This window comes from Cornus florida, unplaced genomic scaffold, assembly GCF_030987335.1.
Source record: "Cornus florida cultivar Cherokee Brave unplaced genomic scaffold, ASM3098733v1 CherokeeBrave_3.0.0_Hap2_Chr02, whole genome shotgun sequence".
Taxonomy (NCBI): Eukaryota; Viridiplantae; Streptophyta; class Magnoliopsida; order Cornales; family Cornaceae; genus Cornus; species Cornus florida.
This window is the reverse complement of record NW_026775572.1, coordinates 90,756,474-90,779,335: the sequence shown is the minus strand read 5'-3', so window position 1 is coordinate 90,779,335 and position 22,862 is coordinate 90,756,474. Positions and strand designations below refer to the sequence as shown.

The window sequence follows — 22,862 nt, the reverse complement described above, 5'->3', positions numbered from 1 at the left end:
CGGGTTTTCATTAATAAAAATCATCCTCACCCAAATAAATTAAACGGTCCCCCAAAACCGCTATAAACGGGGTGGGGTGTAATTAGGGGTGGAGGAAGGGGGCGACCCAAATTTTTTGCAATTTTTTTTATAGGACTAAATTAATTATTTAGGGTGATTTTGTACATAATAATTAAAGCTAGTTCCCCCGAGTTTTTTGTAATACTCTATTTATGCTAAATTATAATTAGTGGTTTTTTATATAAAAATTAAAATTGGATTCTCTAATTTTTTAATTTTTTTCTATTTATGGTTCTCTTATGATTTTAAAGGTGGGTTACATATGAAATGACTTGTCCTTCAAATCCAATGAAACAATCACTTATCAAAAAAAAAAAAAAAAATTCCCAATGAACCAATCAAATTTAGTAAAGGAAACTATTAATTATTATAGTAATGCTTATAATAACATGTATGTTACATAAATATTATTTGTTATTAATTAGAGAGGAAAAAAAATTGATTCACTCAGCAACTCTTTTTTAAAATTGTCATCCCATATTATTTATAAACACGTTTTACCAATATACATAAAAAAAGAAAAAAAAAAAAAAAAAAAAAAAGATTTTATATTATTTTCAAATTTATATTTTACATTACTAATTTGACCGAAATAAAAAATTTCTAATTCCACCCTTTGACTGTAATCTGCCTCTGCACATATTTCAGCAAGTGTGACTTTCACGCTCTGAACATGCTCCCGTTCTCACGCTCTGCGCGTTCTCACTCAAATTTTCAATGCTTATGACTTAATTATGCCGTTATGACGCTCTCTCATTTTATGTGTCTTAGTTCGTACTAAATCTCATGACCTATTAATTAACAATCCTCGTAACTAATTTATTTATTTTGTTGTTGTTATTGTCAGCTAGCTAGATGTGTGTCAGTGACTCAGTGTGTGGATTATATATATGAACCATTATAAACTTGCCTCTCCACCTGAGTTGTCGTGAAACTCTTTCCTCCAGCATAGTCCTATTATAACATCCTACATATATATATTTATATGTATATATATATATTAATATCACCCCTAACCCAATCCCGGCCCACTCTCAGACGTCAATCCTAAGGTTCTTCGGGTCTCTTCCGATCATTGATCCCCAGCTGGTCCATCAGACTTGAGATTTGAAGCAAGATATAATGCCTATCTCCCGGAGGTGAGCATGTTGTTGATAAATAAATAAATAGCCTTTTGCAATTTTGTTATTTCAAATTAGCTAAAAACAAATATGATGACTGGATAGTCTTATAGTTATTGTTGTCGTCGTCTGCTTATTAAGTAGTGTATAGTTATTATTAATTAATTAGTGTATGTTATTAGTTAAAGCATTTGTCTTGAAGAAAATGGAACACAGACAAAATGACTTTATTACACCATTTAAATTTATTTTCTATTCAATAACAAGTTTCTCTTACCAAGCAGAGAACGAACGGCAAGGGAGCACCGGGCATGGATACAAAGTAGAATCCTTCAAGTTAAATTCTATATTCATATACTATTACAATAAATCCTTAAACTGTTAACAAATTAAAATAATAGAAACTTCCTAAAATAGACTCTAACTTTAGGGAAATTAAACAATATAAAAATAGAAACTAAAAAACACACTGTTGACCTTGGGGGCATGGATACAAAGTAGAATCCTTCAAGTTAAATTCTATATTCATATACTGTTACAATAAATCCTTTTAGTTTGGTTGGAGGGATGGAACAGATAGGAGGAGAATGGATGAGATATCCCTAGGGAAGGAAGGGTGTCTTCCCATTTTATATTTGGTTGAATGGAATGGATAGTAGAAAGGATAAATGGAGTGATTTTTTTTTTTTTTTTTTTTTTTTTTTTTTTTTTTTTTTTAGTTGGAAGGAAGGAAAGGAGAGTTCTTATATTATTTTTACCAATATACCCTTTTATATAAAATTATAAAAGGTAGATATTTATTTCAAAATTTTTGAAAAGGTTAAAATTGTAAATTACCAATACATAGGTAGTTATGCCTTCTTTCTCTCCTCTCTTCCCCCCAAAAGTGGACGGATAGAAAAACACAAAGGAAAGAGGGATGAAGCATCCCTCCTTGTTTTCTCCCTTTCTTCTCTTCCTTTCAACCAAACACGAAAATATTCATCCATCCCTCCTCTCATCCATCCCCCCTCAATCATTCCCTCCAACCAAACAGAGAAACTTCCTAAAATAGACTCTAACTTTAGGGAAATTAAACAATATAAAAATAGAAACACCCCCCCTCCCCCCAACACACACACACACTCCTTCTTCATCTAGTTTGCCAAAATGTAGGGGACTACTTGAATTGGTTTTTATTTAAGGTATATATATTTGCTTCATGTTTGATGGTTTGTTTAGTAGGTGAGACATTTTTAGGGAAGAGATTGTGTATTTTATTTATTTATTTTTCGTTCGGTTAGATAGAAAAAAAAAAAGAAAAAAAAAAAGAAAAAAAGAAAAAGAAAAAAGAATAAGTTAATAATTTCTTATGTTCATTGAATCATTAGGAGAGAATGAAAGAGAAAGTTTTATTTGTTTTTACCATTATATCTAATAATATTATAATATTGTAATTAATAAAGTATAATACTGTAAGTTAAAACTATTTACTTTACAAAAATACTTAATTTAAAACTTGTTATAATAGTGCACTTGTCTTCTCTCCTTTCTTCCGCCTATTTTAATTTGGGCAGACGAAAATTTGTAAAGGAGTAAGCATGAGTATCATCTCTTCCAAATAAAGGAAGTTTGTTCATTCTTTTATATTCTCTCTCCACACCTCTTCCTTCCTTTCTTCCTACCAAACATAGTTGGAGTGCTTTCTCCCCTACATCTGGTTTTAGTTAGGTACCGTCTAAAATCATAAAAATTAAAAAAGTAAAATAAAAAACTTTTTCACTAAAAATTATTAAATATTAAAAATCAAAAGAATTAAAGTTCGTCCAAAATTTCTAGTGTGTTTTGTTTGGTTGGAGGGATGGAAAAATGAATGGAAGAGGACGGGGGTGGATGGATGAGGCACCTACGAGGAAGGAAAAGTGCCTTCCCTATTTTTTGTTTGGTTGAATAAAATGAATCGTAGAAATAATGGATGGGGTGACACTATTTTTTATTTTTTATTTTTGTTGAAAGGAATAGAAAAAGAGTTTTTATATATATATTTTTACCAATCTTTGTATAAAATTATAAACGTAAATATCTATTTATTTATTTTTTAAAATGTTAAAATTAGAAATTAGATTTTTGTAGGTAGTTATCATTATATCTCCTCTCTTCCTCCAAAATTGGGTGGATAGAAAATCATAAAGAAAGAAGGGATGCTTCATCCCTCTTTGTTTCCTTCCTCTTTTTCTAAGTAAGCGGAAGCTAATTTTGTTCACAAGGAATGATAAACACTTTGAATCCACATAGTAAGAGATAAATTCAAATAGAAAATTTGATAATTGTATTGATAATTGAATGAGGAAATTTAATTATGATCTTTGCAGTATACTTATTTATAATAAAAGAAAACATAACACTTTAAAAAATTGTCTTAATACCGACAAGTCCAAGTGTCATGTGACTAGTGGAACCCTTTTTAGAAACATATACCACCCTCTCCTATTTGCCCCCTTTACTCTCTGTGAATCGCACAAACACCACTCAGGCAATGGAGCTCCAATGTTCCACTCCGTCCTCCCAAATCTCATCCACTAAAACACCACTCCCACTCCTCACTTCCTCGGGCTCTGGCCTAACGTCGATTATGTGATCGTTGGAGTCTTGGACATCGAAATTTGGTTGTTCCCTTCTCCGACGAGGTCTTCTCTCCGTCCTCCCATATCTCTGATTACGCTAAAATTTCCTTCTTCAATGTGTAATTGAAGAAGTACCAACCACTATCAAAGTACCAATCACATGGACCTAGTGCTCTAAGTGCAATGTGCATGGCAAGTTATTTTAAATTCTTTTTCTTTACCCAAACAATTTTAAATTCATTATACAATGATTTCCCTATTATTTTAGGCAAAGTGTTACAAGGCTCGGAAGTCTTTTTCATTCTCTTTTTCTTATTAGAACTCTCTAGATTTTTCAATTTCTTTCCAAGTTAATTTTTTTTTTTTTTTTTACCTGATATTTATACTTGATATTCCCTTTTTCACCACAAAAATGACATGTTGAAATAAGTTTGTGAAAACTAGTGATAACACAAAGTTTGATTTCAACTTTCACAAAAACTTCTTTAGATTTTTGAAAATACAAATCTTTTGAAGTTGAAGCTAATTCTTTGTTATTACCAATATTCTTAACTATTCCTTTCAACTTATCTATTTTGCAAGTGTCAGTATCAAATTTCTGAAAAGACTGTTTTGATTTAACAAACTCACTACTTAAATTATCAAATTTAAGTTTAACTGATTTATTAAACCTTTTTACCTGATCAAGCTCATTTTCCAGAAAATCAGCCTTATGAAAAAGATTCAAATTTTTATGGCCAAGTTCTTCAAAATTTTTATTAGAGATAGAAATTTCTAACTTATAAATATCCCTATCAAGTTCCACAAGTTTCAATTTCTCTAACAAATTTTCAAAATCATCTTTAAACTTAGACCACTCAATATGCATGCTTGTGACAGAATCAAAAACAGGAGGTAAAGCAACACATTCACAAAAGATAAATTTTCAGACATGATGCAAAAATTACAACAAATCAACAAATATGATTTACTCAATATATCGAGTAACCTGCTCTGATGCCAATTGTGCAGAAGCTGTTTTGATTTTATTGTGAGTAATTCCTTTAATGACCTAGATGAGATTAATAGGTTAACTTGCCCAATTTTTGTAAATGATAAAATTACGTAAGTAATTTGAATAATTAAATATCCACAATCACAAAGATAAATACTGAAAATTAAAGAAAGTAAAATTAGAGAGATTGCACCAAGATTTTTAGTGAGAAAACCCCAATTCGTAAAATAAACCAATTGTTATGGGAAAACCTCATGGATTGTGCAGACCAAAGTAAACCGATCCACTATGTTTGAAACAAAGTACAATGGACTTTGACTCAGGCTCACACCCTATCGTTATACCAAACACCAATCGTTGACAATCTTATGACTTTGCAACGTCCCGTCTAACAGTTCTTAACCACAAACTTACTTTTAATCTCTGTAGAAGGATTACTGGTAGATCAAACAATACTTCTCGAATGCTTTGACCCTTTTAAAGTGTAATCATTTTACCTATTTTCTTCGAGATCTAAACTTTGATGTAGAAGAAATAAATCTACTCATTTAGAATTTTTGAATCTCCAGTTAAGCTCCAATTCCGATGAGATAGAGAATAACATAACTAAATCACTCATGTATATCTGTGTGTGCTTTCAAAAATAAAATCAGAAAAATCTGATTTGATTTTCTAAAAAATCTCTCTCAAAAGGCTTCCTTAAAATAATGAATTTTTGTTCTTTAAAGACATAACTCAATAATGAATGAAAGAGACATTATATAAAAGTTTAAAAGACCTAAGAATACTTGTTAAACAAGTGAAATTCGTTCATAGGATTTTAAAAGGAAGTCTGGACCAAAAAGAAATCAAAACAGATCAGGAAACTAAAGTTATTTAGGCAGATCTGAAGCCTTAAACCAGTACTGAATTTGGCTACCAGTTCAGAATGGGCAGAGAAGAATCCGACGTGATTCTTGAACCAGTAGGGGGATTGGCTACCGATTCCCAACGGACAAAAGTGAACTTTCTAAAACTTTAAACTTCTGAAACTTCCTAAGTGTTCTCACACACTCACGTACATTTCTAAAACATTGTTCTCATCATCCTGGAGTATATTAAACCATAAACACTTGAACTTCTTCAAATTTCATCCGATCTTCAATCTTGAAATTTTTAACCGAAAAATTATAACTCGATTGGACTTATTTTGACAATGAAATTAGCTAATTACAAAATATATATTTTTCATAATCTCTCCAAAATTTATATATCTCACAATCATTTCATCGTTTATTTATCAACAATTCAACCGATTACCAACATTCAACAATGTTATGTTTTGTCAATGTTTATAATCCAAACTCTGGTCATGACTCAACATGAGTTTAGGTCTTGATCATGCTATCCTTACTTTCTAACCCATCATCAACTACATGTGGGAATTTCGTGTAATTTAGAAAATCTTTATTACAAAACACTCTACATGAATTATTCATGGATTATTTATATATCTCACAATCATTTCATTGTTTATTTATCAACAATTCAACCGATTACCAACATTCAACGACATTATGTTCTCTCAATCTTTATAACCCAAACTCTGGTCATGATTCAACGTGAGTTTAAGTCTCAATCATGCTATCCTTACTTTCTAACCCATAACCACATGTGGGAATTTCTTGTAATTTATAAAATCTTTATTACAGAAACACCCTTCATGAATTATTAATGGATTATTTATGTCACAAAAGCAATGGGGACACCACTCCGGTTATATACTCCTTGATTAACAAGTTCAAGTTCTATTCACGCCAAATTTCTAACATATATTTTACCTGAAAAGGAAAATACTTTAGGAGAAAAAAAATTTACGGACAAAAAAAGATGCAGCCCCTGTTTAGGCTGTTTGTATGTTCCATTTATTTACTCTCTCTCATCATATAATAATTAATTTTGTAGCAAACCGAATGATGCGATCAGCTTTCAAGGATATAAAACAAAATTGCATAAGGAATTCGGAGCTTATGAAATTGATGAAGCGGAACTGTTAACGTTAGCCCGTTACGCCGAAAAATTGGGTTACGGAATAAAAAACGGAGAAGAAGATATAGGATCTTCTGTATCCGAAAAAAGGGAGGAAAATAATATCGGAGCTACTGCGTCGGAAAAACAAGAAGATGTCCGAACTTTTGTATCAGAGAAAAAGGGAGAAGAAGATATCGGATCTTCTGTATCCAAAAGAAAAGAAGAAAGCATTGTAGCTTGGCCAAAATCCATTAAAGGAACGCTTGAAGTTTTAAAAGAAAGGCCACCGAACTTCAGTATCTATAGGGTTCCAAGAAAACTCCGAAACATCAATGCAGATGCCTATAGCCCACGACTCATTTCAGTTGGACCTTTTCACAATCGCCGAGAAGATCTACTAAAAATGGATGAGCACAAGTGGCGTTACATGCAAACACTTTTCAATCGAACAACTGACAGATCAAAGACAATAGATGATTGTTGCAAAGCTATTGAAGATTTGAAGCTACAAGTTCCGGGATGCTATGCAGAAGACCTTGTCATGACCTGGCATGTGCTGAGGGAAATTTTGCTGGTCGATGGCTGCTTCATACTCGAACTTCTTATCAGGTACTCGCAAAACCGCGATGAAGTAATGGATGAGCAAAGCTGCGATGAAGTAATCAATGGTGCTTGGATGATGCCAACCGTAAAACATGACTTGGCACTACTGGAGAACCAAATTCCCTTTATTGTTCTCGAAAAATTGTTTGAGATTATAAAGCGCTCGCTCTCAGTTGCCGAAAGCTTCCCATTTTCTCTCATTGAATACGCTCTACATTTTTTCCTCCCGGGTTGCAATCCAAATGAGGTAAAGAAAGTCGAGAAACACAAACCCAATCATCTACTCGAAATCTTGCACATTTTTTACCGCCCATCATCTCTCGAACCCGTTATCAATTCTGAAGACGGTGATCATACATGGGGATTCAAACATTGTGCAACAGAGCTTTTAGAGGCTGGAATTGTGATTGACAATGACGCGGAAAGTGATTTACTGGACATAACATTCAGTGAAGGAGTGATTAAATTGCCACCGTTTAGCTTCGATGAAACGGTGGAAACAATCTTTAGGAACCTCATTGCTTTTGAGCAATGCAGCGTAGGTGTTAGACAATACATTACATCGTATGTCATGCTCACAACAAATCTCATAGCTTCCCCAAATGACATAAAGTTACTGGAGGAGAAGAAGATAATCAAAACATCCCAGAGTAATAGTGGTCAAGAAGATGTTTCAGCTTTCTTCAAAAGAATGGGCAGGGAAGTCGTTCTGAAAGAGTTCTGCTTTGCTAAGTTATGCAAGGATGTGGATGCATACAGTCAGTCCTGGTGGCATTGTCACAGAATTAAAGCATCCTCAGGCGTCCGGTTTCGCAGGTACATGAACGTACTATCAAATGATTACTTCTCCAATCCATGGAGAATCATATCATTCGTGGCTGCCGTTGTGCTTCTAATTCTCACTCTCTTGCAGACCATATATACCCTTTATTCGTTTAAATGTCGACCTTAATCTTGCTCTTCCGTTTTTAGTTCTCTCTCCAATAAAATGTATTGAGCACTAATAATGCTCCATGTGAATTAGGGTCTTTGGTGAACTTCATCTTGCTATTGTCTTCTTGTATTTATATTGTGTTTATTGAATAGATGTATTCAAGTGAACGCAAAAAAGCATATGCTTTTGTTTGCCATTCAATGCTGACATAATTGACATTTACAGTTACGTTTTTATGGTATTAATTTGTGACGAAGTGAATAAACAGAGTCCGTCCTTGGACTAGTGCAGAATTAAAGCATACTTAGTGGCTGAGCGGCGCAGATCTATTGATACGTTAAAAAAATTGTGGTGTTGGCCTTGCTAATTGATGCGTTCAAAAAAAAAAAAAATGGTCTGTCCAAGCGTTGAAACCTCAAGAATTTGAGTTTATGAAACACCTCATCCCATGTGTCCCACTTTGTTCCCTCTCGAAGGCCTTATATGATAATTTAAGAACCTCAAGGTTAGGCAACCTTCCAAAGGTCGACATTTCCTTCCGGATATCAAGTGAGAAAGATACAAAACCTATTGGTCCTCCTCCAACAATAAGGGTTTCTAGCTTCCAGAGTTTGGTTATTGATGGCCAAAAAGATTCATTCTTAAAATGAATTAATAAATACCTCAAATGAACTAGCAGTTGTAGTCCTTTAGGAAATGTTGACAAATGATATATTAACACCCTAAGAAATTTGAAGGCTCTTAAAAACGATAAAAGGTCAAGCATATCACGATGTCAATAAGTGATTTGTATTCATTGTATATATGTATGATTTCCTTACATATATGTACATATTTGTAAATTGCAAATATGTACACATTTGTAATTTGCATTCGCTGTATTATTTCCTTCCTAGTTAGGATTACACACTGTGTATATATATGTAAGTCTCCTTGTATGTATAAGATAATACAATCAAAGATCATTTCCAAACAAAGCTAACCTAAAGCTCTAACAAGTAAACACATAACCTATCCCTCTATTTTTTTCTTTTTTTTTTTGTGGGTAAATTGCAGTGACATCCCCTCAGGTTTGCCTAAAAGATAGGTAGACACAACTTAGGCATTTTTTGGATAATGACACACTCAAGTTTAGCAAACTGAATAAAGAAACCCAAACATGATAAAAGTACATATTTACCCTTCGACCACCTAAAATGACCAAAGTAGCCTCTATCAATATACACACATCATGTATACTTCTCTCTCTCCAATACTCACCAGTCACTACCACAACCTCCACTCACCGGTCATCACCACCACCGCAACCTCCACAACCACCCAAACTTAGGCCCACAACGACCTATCTTCCCCTCCACTACCACCACCCTCCACTACCACCCCAACATCCATTACCACAATAAAAACCCCCCGAACAAACAAAAACCCAATACTCCAAATGAACTTCCATCCAATCCCATTTCTAATCACTCAATAATGAACCAAAAAATGAGAATTTTGAGCTAAAAGGAGGAAAGAAATACAAACACAGTGAGCCAATGGAAATCGCCACCGCTCGCAACCATGTCCCCAAACGCAAACGAGCAGTCACCATCGCCGACGACTCAACCTTCCTTGAGCCTCCGCCACTACCCACCATTCTAAATGACAACATCGACCTCTCCTTTCTCGACGGCATCAACCTCTCCTTTCTCAAAGTCGTCGAGAGATCCCAGAACGCTATTCGGCGATGAAGCTTGGAGAACACCGACAATAGACGACGACGACAGTGATAAGAATAATCCGATGATGAAACGACATGATGACGTTAAGTTTGTTGACAGAAATACTTTGGCAAAGGCTTCACGAAGAAGAGAAATGCTAATTAGAGTTAAAAGCCCTTTATAAAAAGTAAAATAACCAAAACCAAAAGTCATCTCTCGATTACTCATCAAACCCTAACTCCAACAACGAAATTCCCAAATCGAAGAACGAATCAGCCAATGCTTTATCTTTCAAAGCCATAATCAATGAATAGTCATAGGATTGGTTGTGGGGTTTCTAATCGCCGTCGGGACGGTGTAGGTGGTGGCGGCATCATTTAACTGTTGGGAAACGTGCAAATTTAAAAAATTTCCGAGGGATTTTGATTCATAGATCTTGATTCATCACATAGAGACAAGTTTTATGCAAAAATAAAATATGATGTATCATTCAATTAATGGATTGAATACTTTCATCAAAGGTTTTAGTAAACCTTAGATCTCTCTTCTAAAGTGAATGTTCTCACTTATTGTAGATCCCTTTGCTAAATGTCTTCTCCTTGGATCTCCATCTTCTAGATAATAGTTTTGCCTTTAGGAATCACCCATAATCCTTCATGAATGACCTTGGAAAAGTAGGCTTGTGGGAGCCTCCATTAGATGAGAAAACAAATCCAAAAATCTAGAGAGAGAAAAAATATATTCCTTTTTCTTTTCCAAAGTCACCCCTAAAATATACATGAACCCATGTATATATAGGTAATATAAAAATAAGATTATGAAACAATAAATCATTCTCCATCTCTAATTTACATATCTCAAATCTAATAGAATTCCAATATCAAGTTGGGCTATGAGTGAGAATCTCATTGGGCTTATTATTTTCTTTGCTACAATGAATTAATAATCGGCCCAGTCCATGGACCCAATTTAATTAATTCATTAATTAATTTCTCCTCCACTAAAAGAAATTAATTGAATTCTAATTAAAGAATAAATAACCTCTAAGTCAATGTTGCACTTTGACCCCTCTATGCATAATTAGTTATCGGATAAATAAAGCCATCAATCCGACTACTTAATTAATATATTTAATTTGGTACCATTGATTATTTCTACCTTGATCACAATAAAACATTTGTTTGACAAAAATAATAATTTAAATAAATAAATATATAATAAATCATTTTGTCTAAAAACACACGAAGACCTTCGAATTTACTTTGTGATCAACCATAATCCATACAAAATAAATACAAGTAGCAATTATGCAAATTTTGAAAATATAACCCTCTAACTATTAATTACATAACTACCGAAAGTGTCGGTCTAAGGATTCCGAAGTATCTGTCGAACAAATTAAAGTAATTATTAATTAATAAAAGAGTTTATACTTTTCTCATACTTAAGAGTCAAATGCCATGATGGTGATAGGGAGCAATTGCATACAACGGCTCTCGCAATATATCTCAACCTAACGCGGATCCAGTTCAAGTCTTAATAAATCATGAGTCCATCCATAATTACCGACTATGAACAATTTATGATTACTATTTATATTCATATATTGATTGTCATCACATACATATATAAATATTTCTTGTAATCAAATGAACACTATCAATTCAATAATGAATTGAAACATAATACATTGAATTCATCAATTGTATAAAGCATAAATATTTCAGAAACGTCAGGAACATATGTCACTGTAATCCAAATAGGAATTTGCTATGCCAAGGCATATAAATCCCAACAGCTCCCACTTGCCCTCATAGCCAATTCAAATTGCATCTAACTCTTATGTTATCCAGATGACAATCAAAACTATTAATCGATGACACCTTTGTTAATGGATCAACAAAGTTGTGTTCCAATGCAATGTTCTAGCCATGAGTACATTTTCTTGCCGGACAATATCATGTAGGACATGATACTTCCTTTCAATGTACCTTGTTCCTCTATAGAGCCTTGAGTCATTGGTTTGGACTACTTCTGCACTATTATCGCAATATAGCTCAATAGGTAGGTTAGTATGCTCCACAACCTCTAAATCGGTGAGACCAAACTAAAAGGCTTCCTTTGCCACCTTTAAGGCTGCAATGTACTCCACCTGTAAGTTTGAGTCAGCAGTTGAAATCTGCTTAACAATCTACTGACTGATTTCCCTTTCATTGAGTGAATATACACTGAGTCATGAACCTCATAGTATTTAATTCTGATTGAAAATCAGAACTAGCATATCTGACTAGTACCATATCATCACATCCATAAATGAGTATGAGATCATTGGTTTTCCTAAGGTACTTAATGATATTTTTCACAACAGACCAGTTATCAAGTTTAGGATTTGACTGATATCTTCTGACTATCCCTACAATGTAGCGGATGTCCAGTTTGGTATAGACTATGGCATATATGAGACTCCCATATGCCAAAGCATATAGTTCCAGTCTCATTTGCTCAATCTCCTCTACTAGTCTTGGAAAACTACTTACTAGAGAGAACAATCCATATCAATAAAGCAAGAACTCATTCTTTGAGTTATGCATACCAAACCTGGTCAAAACTTTATCAATGTAGGATTATTAAGATAAGCCTATTTTCCTTTTAACCTGATCTTGCAAAAGCTTGATCCTAGGAATATAGCTTACATCTTTAAAATCCTTCATTTCAAAATAATTGAACAACTACCTCTTTACTGATGACAAAACTTTCCATATCATTCTAAATGAATAGGATGTCATCAATATATATAGAATTAGAAAAATAATGACATTCCCTTGTACACTCATGATTTATTCATTAAGAAATCTTCTGGTATCCTTTCGTAGATTAACTTGCATTCCATAGGTATCACCCTACTAGAAAGTTTTACAAGATCCTAGATTTTATTAGAATACATAAATTCCAACTCTGATTTCATAGCAACTGGCCAAAATGGTCTATATCCATATCGGTTCACGCTTCCGTGTAGCTTACTGGGTCCAACTTATGTTTAACAGGGATATCCGAAAAGGTCTCACCTAAAAACATGATTCTGTCAGATTGGATGATAACACTACAATAATGTACCGATGCAGGAATCTGTGTACTAGATAATGCTGACGCATCAATAGGGAATTCATATATTATTCTCAATCTCTATAATAAGTGTGTTCACATATGGTACATCTGGTACTCATACCATATTCTCTAATATTATGCTACTAGGTATGTGATTCATGATATGATCCTCCTATAGATAAACAATAAGTGTAAACAATCAACTTTTATCATTGAGATCATAAAATAATTCATCCTAGTGCCCTTAGAGTAGCTATCAAATCTATCATGCATATGATCTGCTTCCAACTTACTTATCCATATCAAGCGTAAATGTGCAAGACTACCCCATATGTGCATGTGATTCAAATTAAGATTTAGTTAAAAACATAGCTCAAAAGATATCCTTGAGATAGACTAAGATGGAATGCAGTTCATAATGCGCATTGATATCATTAACGCTAAACTGATCATAGATCTAACCATGTTAAGCGGAATTCTGTTATTCCTATTTGACACCTAAATCCATTTAGCGTCAATTACGAAAAATGTATTTAAAGGCTAGGGTTTTATTTGTATTACATCTTAAAGTTGTGTTTGGACTCTTATCATTTGTAACAGCTTGTATATGATGTACTTAGTGTGTTGACACCTTTTTATTATATTAAGTTAGCTGTGAGAGCTTTTGAAGGTCTAAGTAAAGGTGTTGTGGACAGGGGGAGTGCTATGTGCACTTAGTGGACCTAAAGTGTATATAGAGGCTGTGAAAACTAGTGTTTCAACTTGTACAATGGTGTGTTCAGAGTGTGAGATTGCTAAGTGCGTAACTACTTGTATACAACTGGTGGAGGCATTTATTGGCTAAGGCCAAGAACCAAGGCTTTTCCCTATTGAGAAGGTTTTCCTTGTATACCTTATGTCCTTGTGGAATGCTTGTGAATTAGATAATCTCTTTGTTGATATCTCATATATGTATCATATACTCACTCAAGAATTGAAAGAAGAATTTGCTTAGACCAATTTACCCTCTTCCCCTCTTGGTCTAAAATTTGGTATCAGAGCCTTGGTCTGTATAACCAAGGCCTTTACAAGTCTACACCAAAAATCCTAGAGTAAAATGGAATGTCAATGTATAGATGAGGCTCCCAGGTTCACTAGTGCAAGCTATGAGTACTAGAATATCAAAATGGAAGCTTCTCTGATGTCACAGTCATATGAAGTTTGGTTTGCTGCTATCAAGGGTATAATTGCATTTAATCAAGAAGACATCACTACCCATAAAAGTGAAGTTGTGTCTAATGATGCAAAAACAAGACAAGCTCTGATCAGTGGTCTACAACAGCAAGAAATTATTAAAGTTAAAGACTGCAAATTAGCTAAAGATAGATGGGACTCACTTGGAACAATGCATGAAGATATACAAGACACAGTTTCATTAAAGTCACAAATTAAGCCCAGAGATGAGACATCCCTTCAGTACATAGGAAAAGCTACTCAGCATGATGGGATGACATGTTTGACTAGGAAAATAAAAGGATTTACATCTAAGAAAATAAGACCTGCTCAAACTCAAAATCATATTGTCTATGATTATAAAAGATTAGGTCATAGTGAAGAAAATAAGTTCAGGAAAATGACATTGGTCTCAGAGTATAATGATGATGAAGGGTGTTATTCACAAGAGACTCAAAGTAAAGAGGTTGAGGTAGAGCTGCAAATATCCTCAGAAACATTGTTTTTCTAGTACTAAAAGATTGAACTCGGATTCATGTCATTCAAAAATTTCACAATACAAAGATTTCTGGATCTGAAATTATCAAAAAGAGCTCACATTTTGATTCTCAAGAACAAATCAAGGCTTAAAGCTTCTATATCATCTTCAAGAATGACACTGAAATTAGACTCAATAAGGTGCTCAAAAACTAGTTTGAAATATCATACTCTCTTATGGAATCAAATTTCAAGTATTTTTCTTCAAAACCTCCACCTCTCAGAGCCAAACTGATCAAATTTTTAAATGAAATAAAGCCTAAAATGCCGCAGTGCAATCTCAAATACCTTAAAGCTAGTAACTCTGTATTCACCTCATATTCTTAGCTTTCTATTCTCACACAAGCTGCCTCTCAGCATTTGTGGTTAAAGAATTCTCTCTAAGCTACTGAGTATCAACTTATAAGTATATCAAGTTCAACTGTTGAAGGCTTAAGACCTCCTCCACTCAGAGACAAAGAGCTGTAAAGCAATCATGCAGGTATGATGATCATTTCATAACTCTTATTACAGATTTTATTTCTCGATCACTCTATAAAAGGTTGTGTTTCATCTGCTCTGATACTCTCTAATTAAATTATGGAGAAATGGATTTCAATTGACTTCATCCTCTCTGCCTCATCATTGTTAATCCTATCTACCTTTTGATTTCCAATGTCAAAAGGGGGGAGAAATAAAATATAGGGTTTTAAAATTGAAAGTGCAAAAGGGGAAGATTGTTGATCCTTATGTGTCCACTATCAAAGTTTGGTTTGCACATTCAATGTCAAATATACTGTATGCCAAACTCAAGGGGATTGCAGTCTTACCTTAGCATGTCATGCAATCACAATAGTATTTCATACACACTATTATCATTAAGAAGGTATATTGTATTGCCAAGGTGAATCAAAGGCTAATGAAGCTTAGTTTGATGGTGGAACCCCTCGAGGTACTCATCCTAGTGGACACTATGATTCTCCTTCTCTTCTATTCAAAGGCACTATGAGATCTTTGTATGTCTTCCTTTTTGGTGGAGATCCTTTACAATACTCACTCTAATGGATACCGCTTAGTCTACTTCCTTTTTAATCACTCTTCACGGGCAAAGGTCCTCAAACTCATTTGGAGTCAACCTTGATTCATCCCCTTTCATTTCACCACTTCTGAACTACGTTTTGACTTGATTCCCACACCTTGGGATACGTAGGCAGCTCGGGGTATTCCCTGAGCGCAGTTATGTCCCTCATCACACTTCCCATTCATCCACCAGGACCATCATCCATCACTTAATCACCATCTTTCCTCACATCATCTCCATCACCATTACCATAAACAACTAAAAACTTGCTTGTATGTACCTCATCGTCATCATCGCATAATAATATGAATAGAAATGGAATTTAGCACAGAGTATGGGTAACCATATTTGGTAAGAATGTCTTGAGGTACTAATACCTTCCCCAAACCAAAAGAATTCCCTAAATCCCACCTTTCGTGAAGCAGACTGCGAGTCACCCAGGCCCCCAAATTCAATCCAAGTTCTTTTAATCTTTGGTGACCTAACACACCATTTTTTAATGTTAGATGGCGACTCCTCATTTCTCTGAATCTAACCTTATCAAATCAGTTCACCTCTAAATCACACCCTTGTCGCACACAAATGCTAGGTCAACGACAGCTAACCTCTAACCCGGGGGACAAGCTCGGTGGGTTTCCTCAAATAAGGGAAAAATATGAGCACGACAGCTGGCAACTTTGTTGGGGATAAGTAAGCTTAGGGCTCCTAAGTTTGAGCCAATTCACATACTCTATGCTACCTTCCATTTCCACTCTACTCAATATGATTTTTGTTTACTTATGAGCGCAACTTGCATTTTTTAGGACAGGTTCTAGGTGTATATCCATGATGCTTGTCGACGATTTTACAGCAATCACACACATACATATTAAAAAATGCTTTAAGAAAAAAAATCTCAAACAAAAATATACATTTCAGTCGTTACGCATTCATGTCTTTACATTTACAAAGCATTTTGCCTCTCCTTCTGGTGTTGCTGTAAGTACCAATGCTCAAAGATGTGGTAAAATGAAATGTGGCCAAGTTTGAATTTATAGAATGCCACTACTACTACTAACTATTAATGTAGCTAGAGTAAGTAGGGATCGTCCCAAGGGAAAGGAGCAGTATTCTTGGAATCAAAGTTGGATTAGTAGGTCGAATGATCAAAAGATGGTTTGTTGGTTGAATTATATTACACTTTAAACTAAAGAAATGCAATGTAAAATAACTAAAATAAATGAGGTGTACAGAATATGAGAGATGAGTTTTGGGACATAGAGTTCACCACTAAGCATTACGTTCCTAGACATTCAATATTTGATGGATTAGGGGGAACTGTGTGTTGTAAATGAAAGTGTGTGCCACTAATTGAAATATCAAACATGGATGGCCAAGTAAGCATACATTGTCTAGTCAATCTATTGAATAGCACAATATATCAAATTAAGCCATTAATCCTTCCATAAGTCCACAATTAATGCACACTCATTAGGTTAGAGAAATATACCACTTGCACTCATAAGCATGGAACATCAAACAATAAGAATGGATTGTCCACCTATCTAAGAAAGTAAGGCAATTATACTACAACTAAGCTAGTGACATAAAAATTAAACTAATTAAACTAAGGAGGTGGCACAATCCATCAAGAAATAAGTATGAACCATTAAATAAACCACAAGAGTATTCTATTTAAGCACCATGCCTTGACCATCACTAGATTCATAATATCAACACACATAGACATGCATCAATGTCACAAAATCTAGAGATAAACACATGAACATTCATTCTAGCATATATAGACATATGGATAAAACTAATGATCAATTGGAAGTGTTGAACTAGACAAATCATTGTAGAAATAAGATTTATATATATAAGATGTCAAGACAAAAATTACAATACAAATCCCCATTAATTACAAAACATCAAAGTCTAAGAGGCATGCTTAAGGCTATCTCTAGCCCCAGGAGAATGGTTCAACCACTCATTGATGTTGTCATCCAACCCTCAAGGGCTATCTCCATGGTAGAATTCATCCTCCTCCTTTTGTGTTCTTGGTGGAAACCCTAGATAAGTGGAAGAACTTTTCTACATTGTACATTTCTCTCTTTAATCTCTAGCCAAGTCTCTCTCTCTAACTAACCTCATTTACTCAAAATAGACAAAATCCTTATATAGGTAGCATAAATGTCACACCCAATGGTCAGACCTCGTGCACTAGGACCTCTAAATGATTGCACCATGAGCACACCTTTAATTTGGCCTGAACTCTGTTTTCACGTAATTTGAGGCAGTTCGATCGATCACATAGTTGCTTGGATCGATCGAACCATGGCGGTGCACTTTTTGGATAAGGACAAGACTGATATATTTTTAGGAAAAGAACAAAAGTGGTAGGTGAGGATAAGATCAAAAGGGTTCGATCGATCGAAGGAAAAGTTGGATCGATCAAATAGGAAATTTTCCTGAGGATAAGGACAAGGGGCTCAATCCATCATGGCATGGTTGGAACGATCACAGTATGATCAATCGTAGCTTGGTTCAATCGATCGGAGAAGGCTTTTTTCACCACTTTGCTTCCACTTTGCTCCTTTCTTCCACTAGGCTTGAGATTGCTTCTTTTAATGCTCTAATTCAGCTGAATTGACTTATTTTGGGGATAAGTGCCTGAAAAGAAAAATAACATGAAATTAAACTAAAACGGAAAAATAAGATAGAATAAGGTCCTAGAACATTCAAGATTAAGGGGTATAAATGCGCACTTTTCAGCGCTTATCACCTTCATTACACTCTACCTTACTTCATGATGCACTACATACCATTTTATTTTCTATTTTAAACCAATAAGGGTTAGAAGGAATAGGTTCTGAGAAAAAGTACGGGAGTAGCTAAAGTAACATAAGACCTCGAAAGGGGTTCCATACATGAGTACACTATCCAACTGTATCTCTATCCAGCCACCAACTAAAGATAGACCCGTTTTTCACTTACTTAGGGAGAAAGGAATGTGGCCGGAGGTTTGAAGGCATTGGGAATTAAGCCTTTTAGAAGTGTATTAGTCAACCAACAGTGTCATCCTGCATCGGGTTTGCATATCACAGAAGAAGATGGATACAATGTCTCTGTTCTTCTAGTCTTTACATATGTCCATACTTGTCTATAACATGTCTATTTCAATACTTGTCATATACATAACAACCTTAAGATAAAAAGGAAGTCTCACTTAAGGATCCACCATTAGGTCTCAGACCATGTCTCCAAATTGGAGGCAGTACGTCAGACCTCTGTTTGAGTCATGTCGGCCCTCACTCAGGCCAACACTTAGTCTTTTCCATCTAGGTCTTATACTATGTCTCCAAATTAGAGGCAGCACATCGGACCTTTATCCGAATCATGTTGGCCCCACCCGGGCCAACACTTAGTCATTTCCTATTTAAGTCTCAGACCCTGTCTCCAAATTGGAGGCAACACGTCGAACCTCTATCCAGGTCATGTCGGCCCTCACCTGGGTCAACACTTAGTCACTTCTCATCCATGTCCTCAACCATGTCTTCAAATTGGAGGCAGAACATCGGACCTCTATCCAAATCTTGTCACCCCTCGTCAGGACTTTCACTTTACATTTTCACATCATGTCCCTGACTCTGTCTCCAAATTAGAGAAAGCTCGTCAGACCTTTGACTTTTTCATGTCAACCCTTACCCAGGCCAACACTTATCCATCTTCATCATATCTCGAACCCTATCTCTAACTCGAGGATAGTTCGTCGAACCTTTGTTAGTTTTTTGTGACCCCTCACCAGGGGGAAGATATGCATTAACATTAACCAAATACAAATTGGTGCAAATCATATTCAATAACACTTGTCAATCAAATGCATTAGTTGAATTTTCAAACAAGTGACCCAGCACATCAGCATATATAAACTTAATTAGCATAAACTTTCTTTTAATTTTGAATATGCAATGAGCAGATAAGCATAAACTTTTAATCTCATAAAGACTCATATATACAACATGTTAGATTACCGAGTCCAATCAGATTGCTTCTCGCAAGGTTAGCTTAAACCGGGTCTTCAATCTTGAACCTAGTTAACTTACCTTCTTCTCCATTATAGCAAACTCAAAGTAGGTCGTCATAATTACAACGCTTTTATCATTTACAATTTCAATACAATTCAACAATTGAAAATATATCCAAAATTGAAAGCAATAGGGAAACCAATACACTTTACCCTTTCATGAGAAATTCAAAGTTTATTGCCCTTTACAAATTACATAACATTCATCTATCATATAACCATACATTTAAACATGCAACAATATTATTAGATTCATAAATTTATGATGTAAGAGTTAGAAATTTATATATCTACATACATTCAAAGACCTGCTCCGATATCACTATTGGGAAAATGGGTTTTAAAAAAATTTCAGAAGCATAAAACTGATCCAGAACCTTGATGATATGTACAGACAACTTTATATTTGAATATATATATATGATGAATATAACACACACACACATATATATATTAGAGCTTTGTACCTCTAGAGATTATATTCAATCTCAACTTCTGTAATGTCCCAGATTTTTTTGAATTTTTTGGTATTTTATTTTATTTATTTTTCGTACATCATTTTGCACGTCATACGGGTCCTGGTGATTTTGTTGCATATGTTTAATTAGCATTGATGTGTTTTATGCATATATATGTGTATATATAAGGATGGTTAGTGGAAGGAGATATTTTATGGCCTTAATGTGATTAGAGTTTAATGGAAGGGGCATAGTGGTCATTGTGAGGGTCAAAGGGGATGTTCCTTGGGTTGACTAGTTTGGATGACTTTAGGGGTCATTTAGATGGACAACACAACCATCATCTCCTCTCTCTCTCAGCCACCCATTCTCCCTGTTGCTCTTTTTTCTTTCTCTCTATATTTTCATATTCTCTCTAAGATCTTGCCTACATGAGTAAGATTTGAACCAAGCCACAATTAGAAGAGTCGTAGAGCTTAGAAAAGGCCACGTTTTGACACCGGTCTTGTATCATTTTAGTGGGATTTCAAGCTTGGATCTTAAGCTTGGTTTGCTTCATTTGAGGTAGGGAAGTCTAAATTACAATGTCTTTGATCTTTGTGAGTTTCTAGTTGTATATTTGTTGAAAACGTGATTATGTGCTAGATGTTATCTCTTACTTGTTGATTTCCTTGAGATAGTTGTTGTCTTACATGAATCATGCTATGAATGTGATGATTTGGGTTATTCAAGTTAAAGCATACTAATTTGATGATGTTGTAAATTGATTTCCTTGGGAAATACGAATGATTTGATATATGGCATGCTTATCATAAACATTGGTTGGGTTTATAGGTTGGAAGGATTTGATGAAATGGTTTTCAGAGGTTTTGAGAAGTCGATTTGGAATCGAAAGGTTTTGTGAAAACTGGGTGCCTTGAGTTGCCATGTGCTCCGGGGGTTAACCAACCTAAAAAGGAGCACGAGACAGAATTTGGACGTGTATAATTGAGCTACTTAGGCCTCAAATGACACTAGGGAGATGCCCTAGGTCAGGGATAAATAGCAAATTCCCTTCGTGACGCCTAGGGTCGGGTTGTGTTAACATTTTCGGTGTGGGTTGGATTGTGAAAGAAATGGTTTTGGAAACAGGGAGAGTGCATCTCATTACATCATTTTGAAGGCATCTAATTCAATGAATGTTGTATGGTTATTTCTCCCCTACATTGTATGATCTCTTTCTCTTATTTTCTTACTTTTGGTGTGATTCTCAACATTACAAGAGGTGTGCTTTAGGCTATCTCTATTGAGCCGTTGTGCTCTACTATATTCTAATATTTTCAGGACATGGCAAGGACATTGTAGATAATGCACCCCCGCAAGCTTAGATATAGATTGACAACCGTTTTTGTTATCTTTTGTAAAGGCATTCTTTTGGACAATTGACCATATGTAAATGACCTTATTCTTTTGTCGGCTTCAAGAGAAGTTGTTGTATTTGTGGCCACGGAGGCCTTGATTTGTAACCTTACTCTTTTTTGACACAATTTCATCATTTTAGAGATGTATGTGTGTTTAATGAAGATTTTGATCCTCAAATGATGTATGAAATTTGTTATTTTGATGATTCAATGCAATGTTTTTATGGTTAATGATGTTAATGGGGTTGTTTTTGCATATTTGTGCAATTCAGGTTTCATCTGTGTGCAGCAGGGAAGTGATCTAATCGATCACATTAAGGTTGGATTTCATCTAACCGGTTAAATGGGATCATCTAGTCAGTTAGATTAGATCTAGGGACCATCTGATCGACTAGATGCCCCCATCTAGTCGGGTAGATGGGTTTGGCAGAATGTATGTTTTCTGGGTTCACCATCTAATCGACTAGATGGGGCCATCTAGTCGGTTAGATGGCCATCTCATCGATCAGATCCTTTATTTGATCGATTAATAACACTTGACACCTTCACTGGAATGGTCATCTAGTCGACTAGATGGGCTCATTTAGTCGGTTAGATGGTCCAGTATTTACATTTTTGCCCCAAACTTCAATATAACTACATAATTACCCCTGGACTTGTTCCTAAGCATTGAATGACTCTAATAAATGACAATTTTACCCTTTTTGAGTTCTAAGCCATATATGACCATGCCAAATAACTATTTTACCCTTGGAAGAATTTCTATTTAAATGTGAAATGACCATAGTACCCTTATGTGTCCTCTGGTTCGAGTAAGGACCCATTAACGATTCGGATCCCCGAATTGGGGCGTTACGACTTCCAAACTTGAACAATGGAGATGCGTAGAGATTGAATTTCAAGATCTCCACCTTTGTTCTTTGAATTTCTCTACCTTTTAGAATCGTCTTATGACCCTTGTGATGAGAACCCTAAGCCTGGTTTGTAAGAACC

The 22,862-nt window shown here is 34.9% G+C and overlaps 1 protein-coding gene across 1 annotated transcript; it reads left to right on the top strand.

Annotated features, from left to right (window-relative positions):
- The first annotated feature begins 993 nt into the window (after positions 1-993).
- On the top strand, positions 994-8,861 carry LOC132288192 (UPF0481 protein At3g47200-like). Its single transcript, XM_059789840.1, has 2 exons — positions 994-1,199; positions 6,723-8,861. Exons 1-2 carry the CDS (start codon positions 1,183-1,185, stop codon positions 8,341-8,343), a joined length of 1,638 nt encoding a protein of 545 aa, XP_059645823.1. The 5' UTR covers positions 994-1,182; the 3' UTR covers positions 8,344-8,861.
- Positions 8,862-22,862: the final 14,001 nt, after the last annotated feature.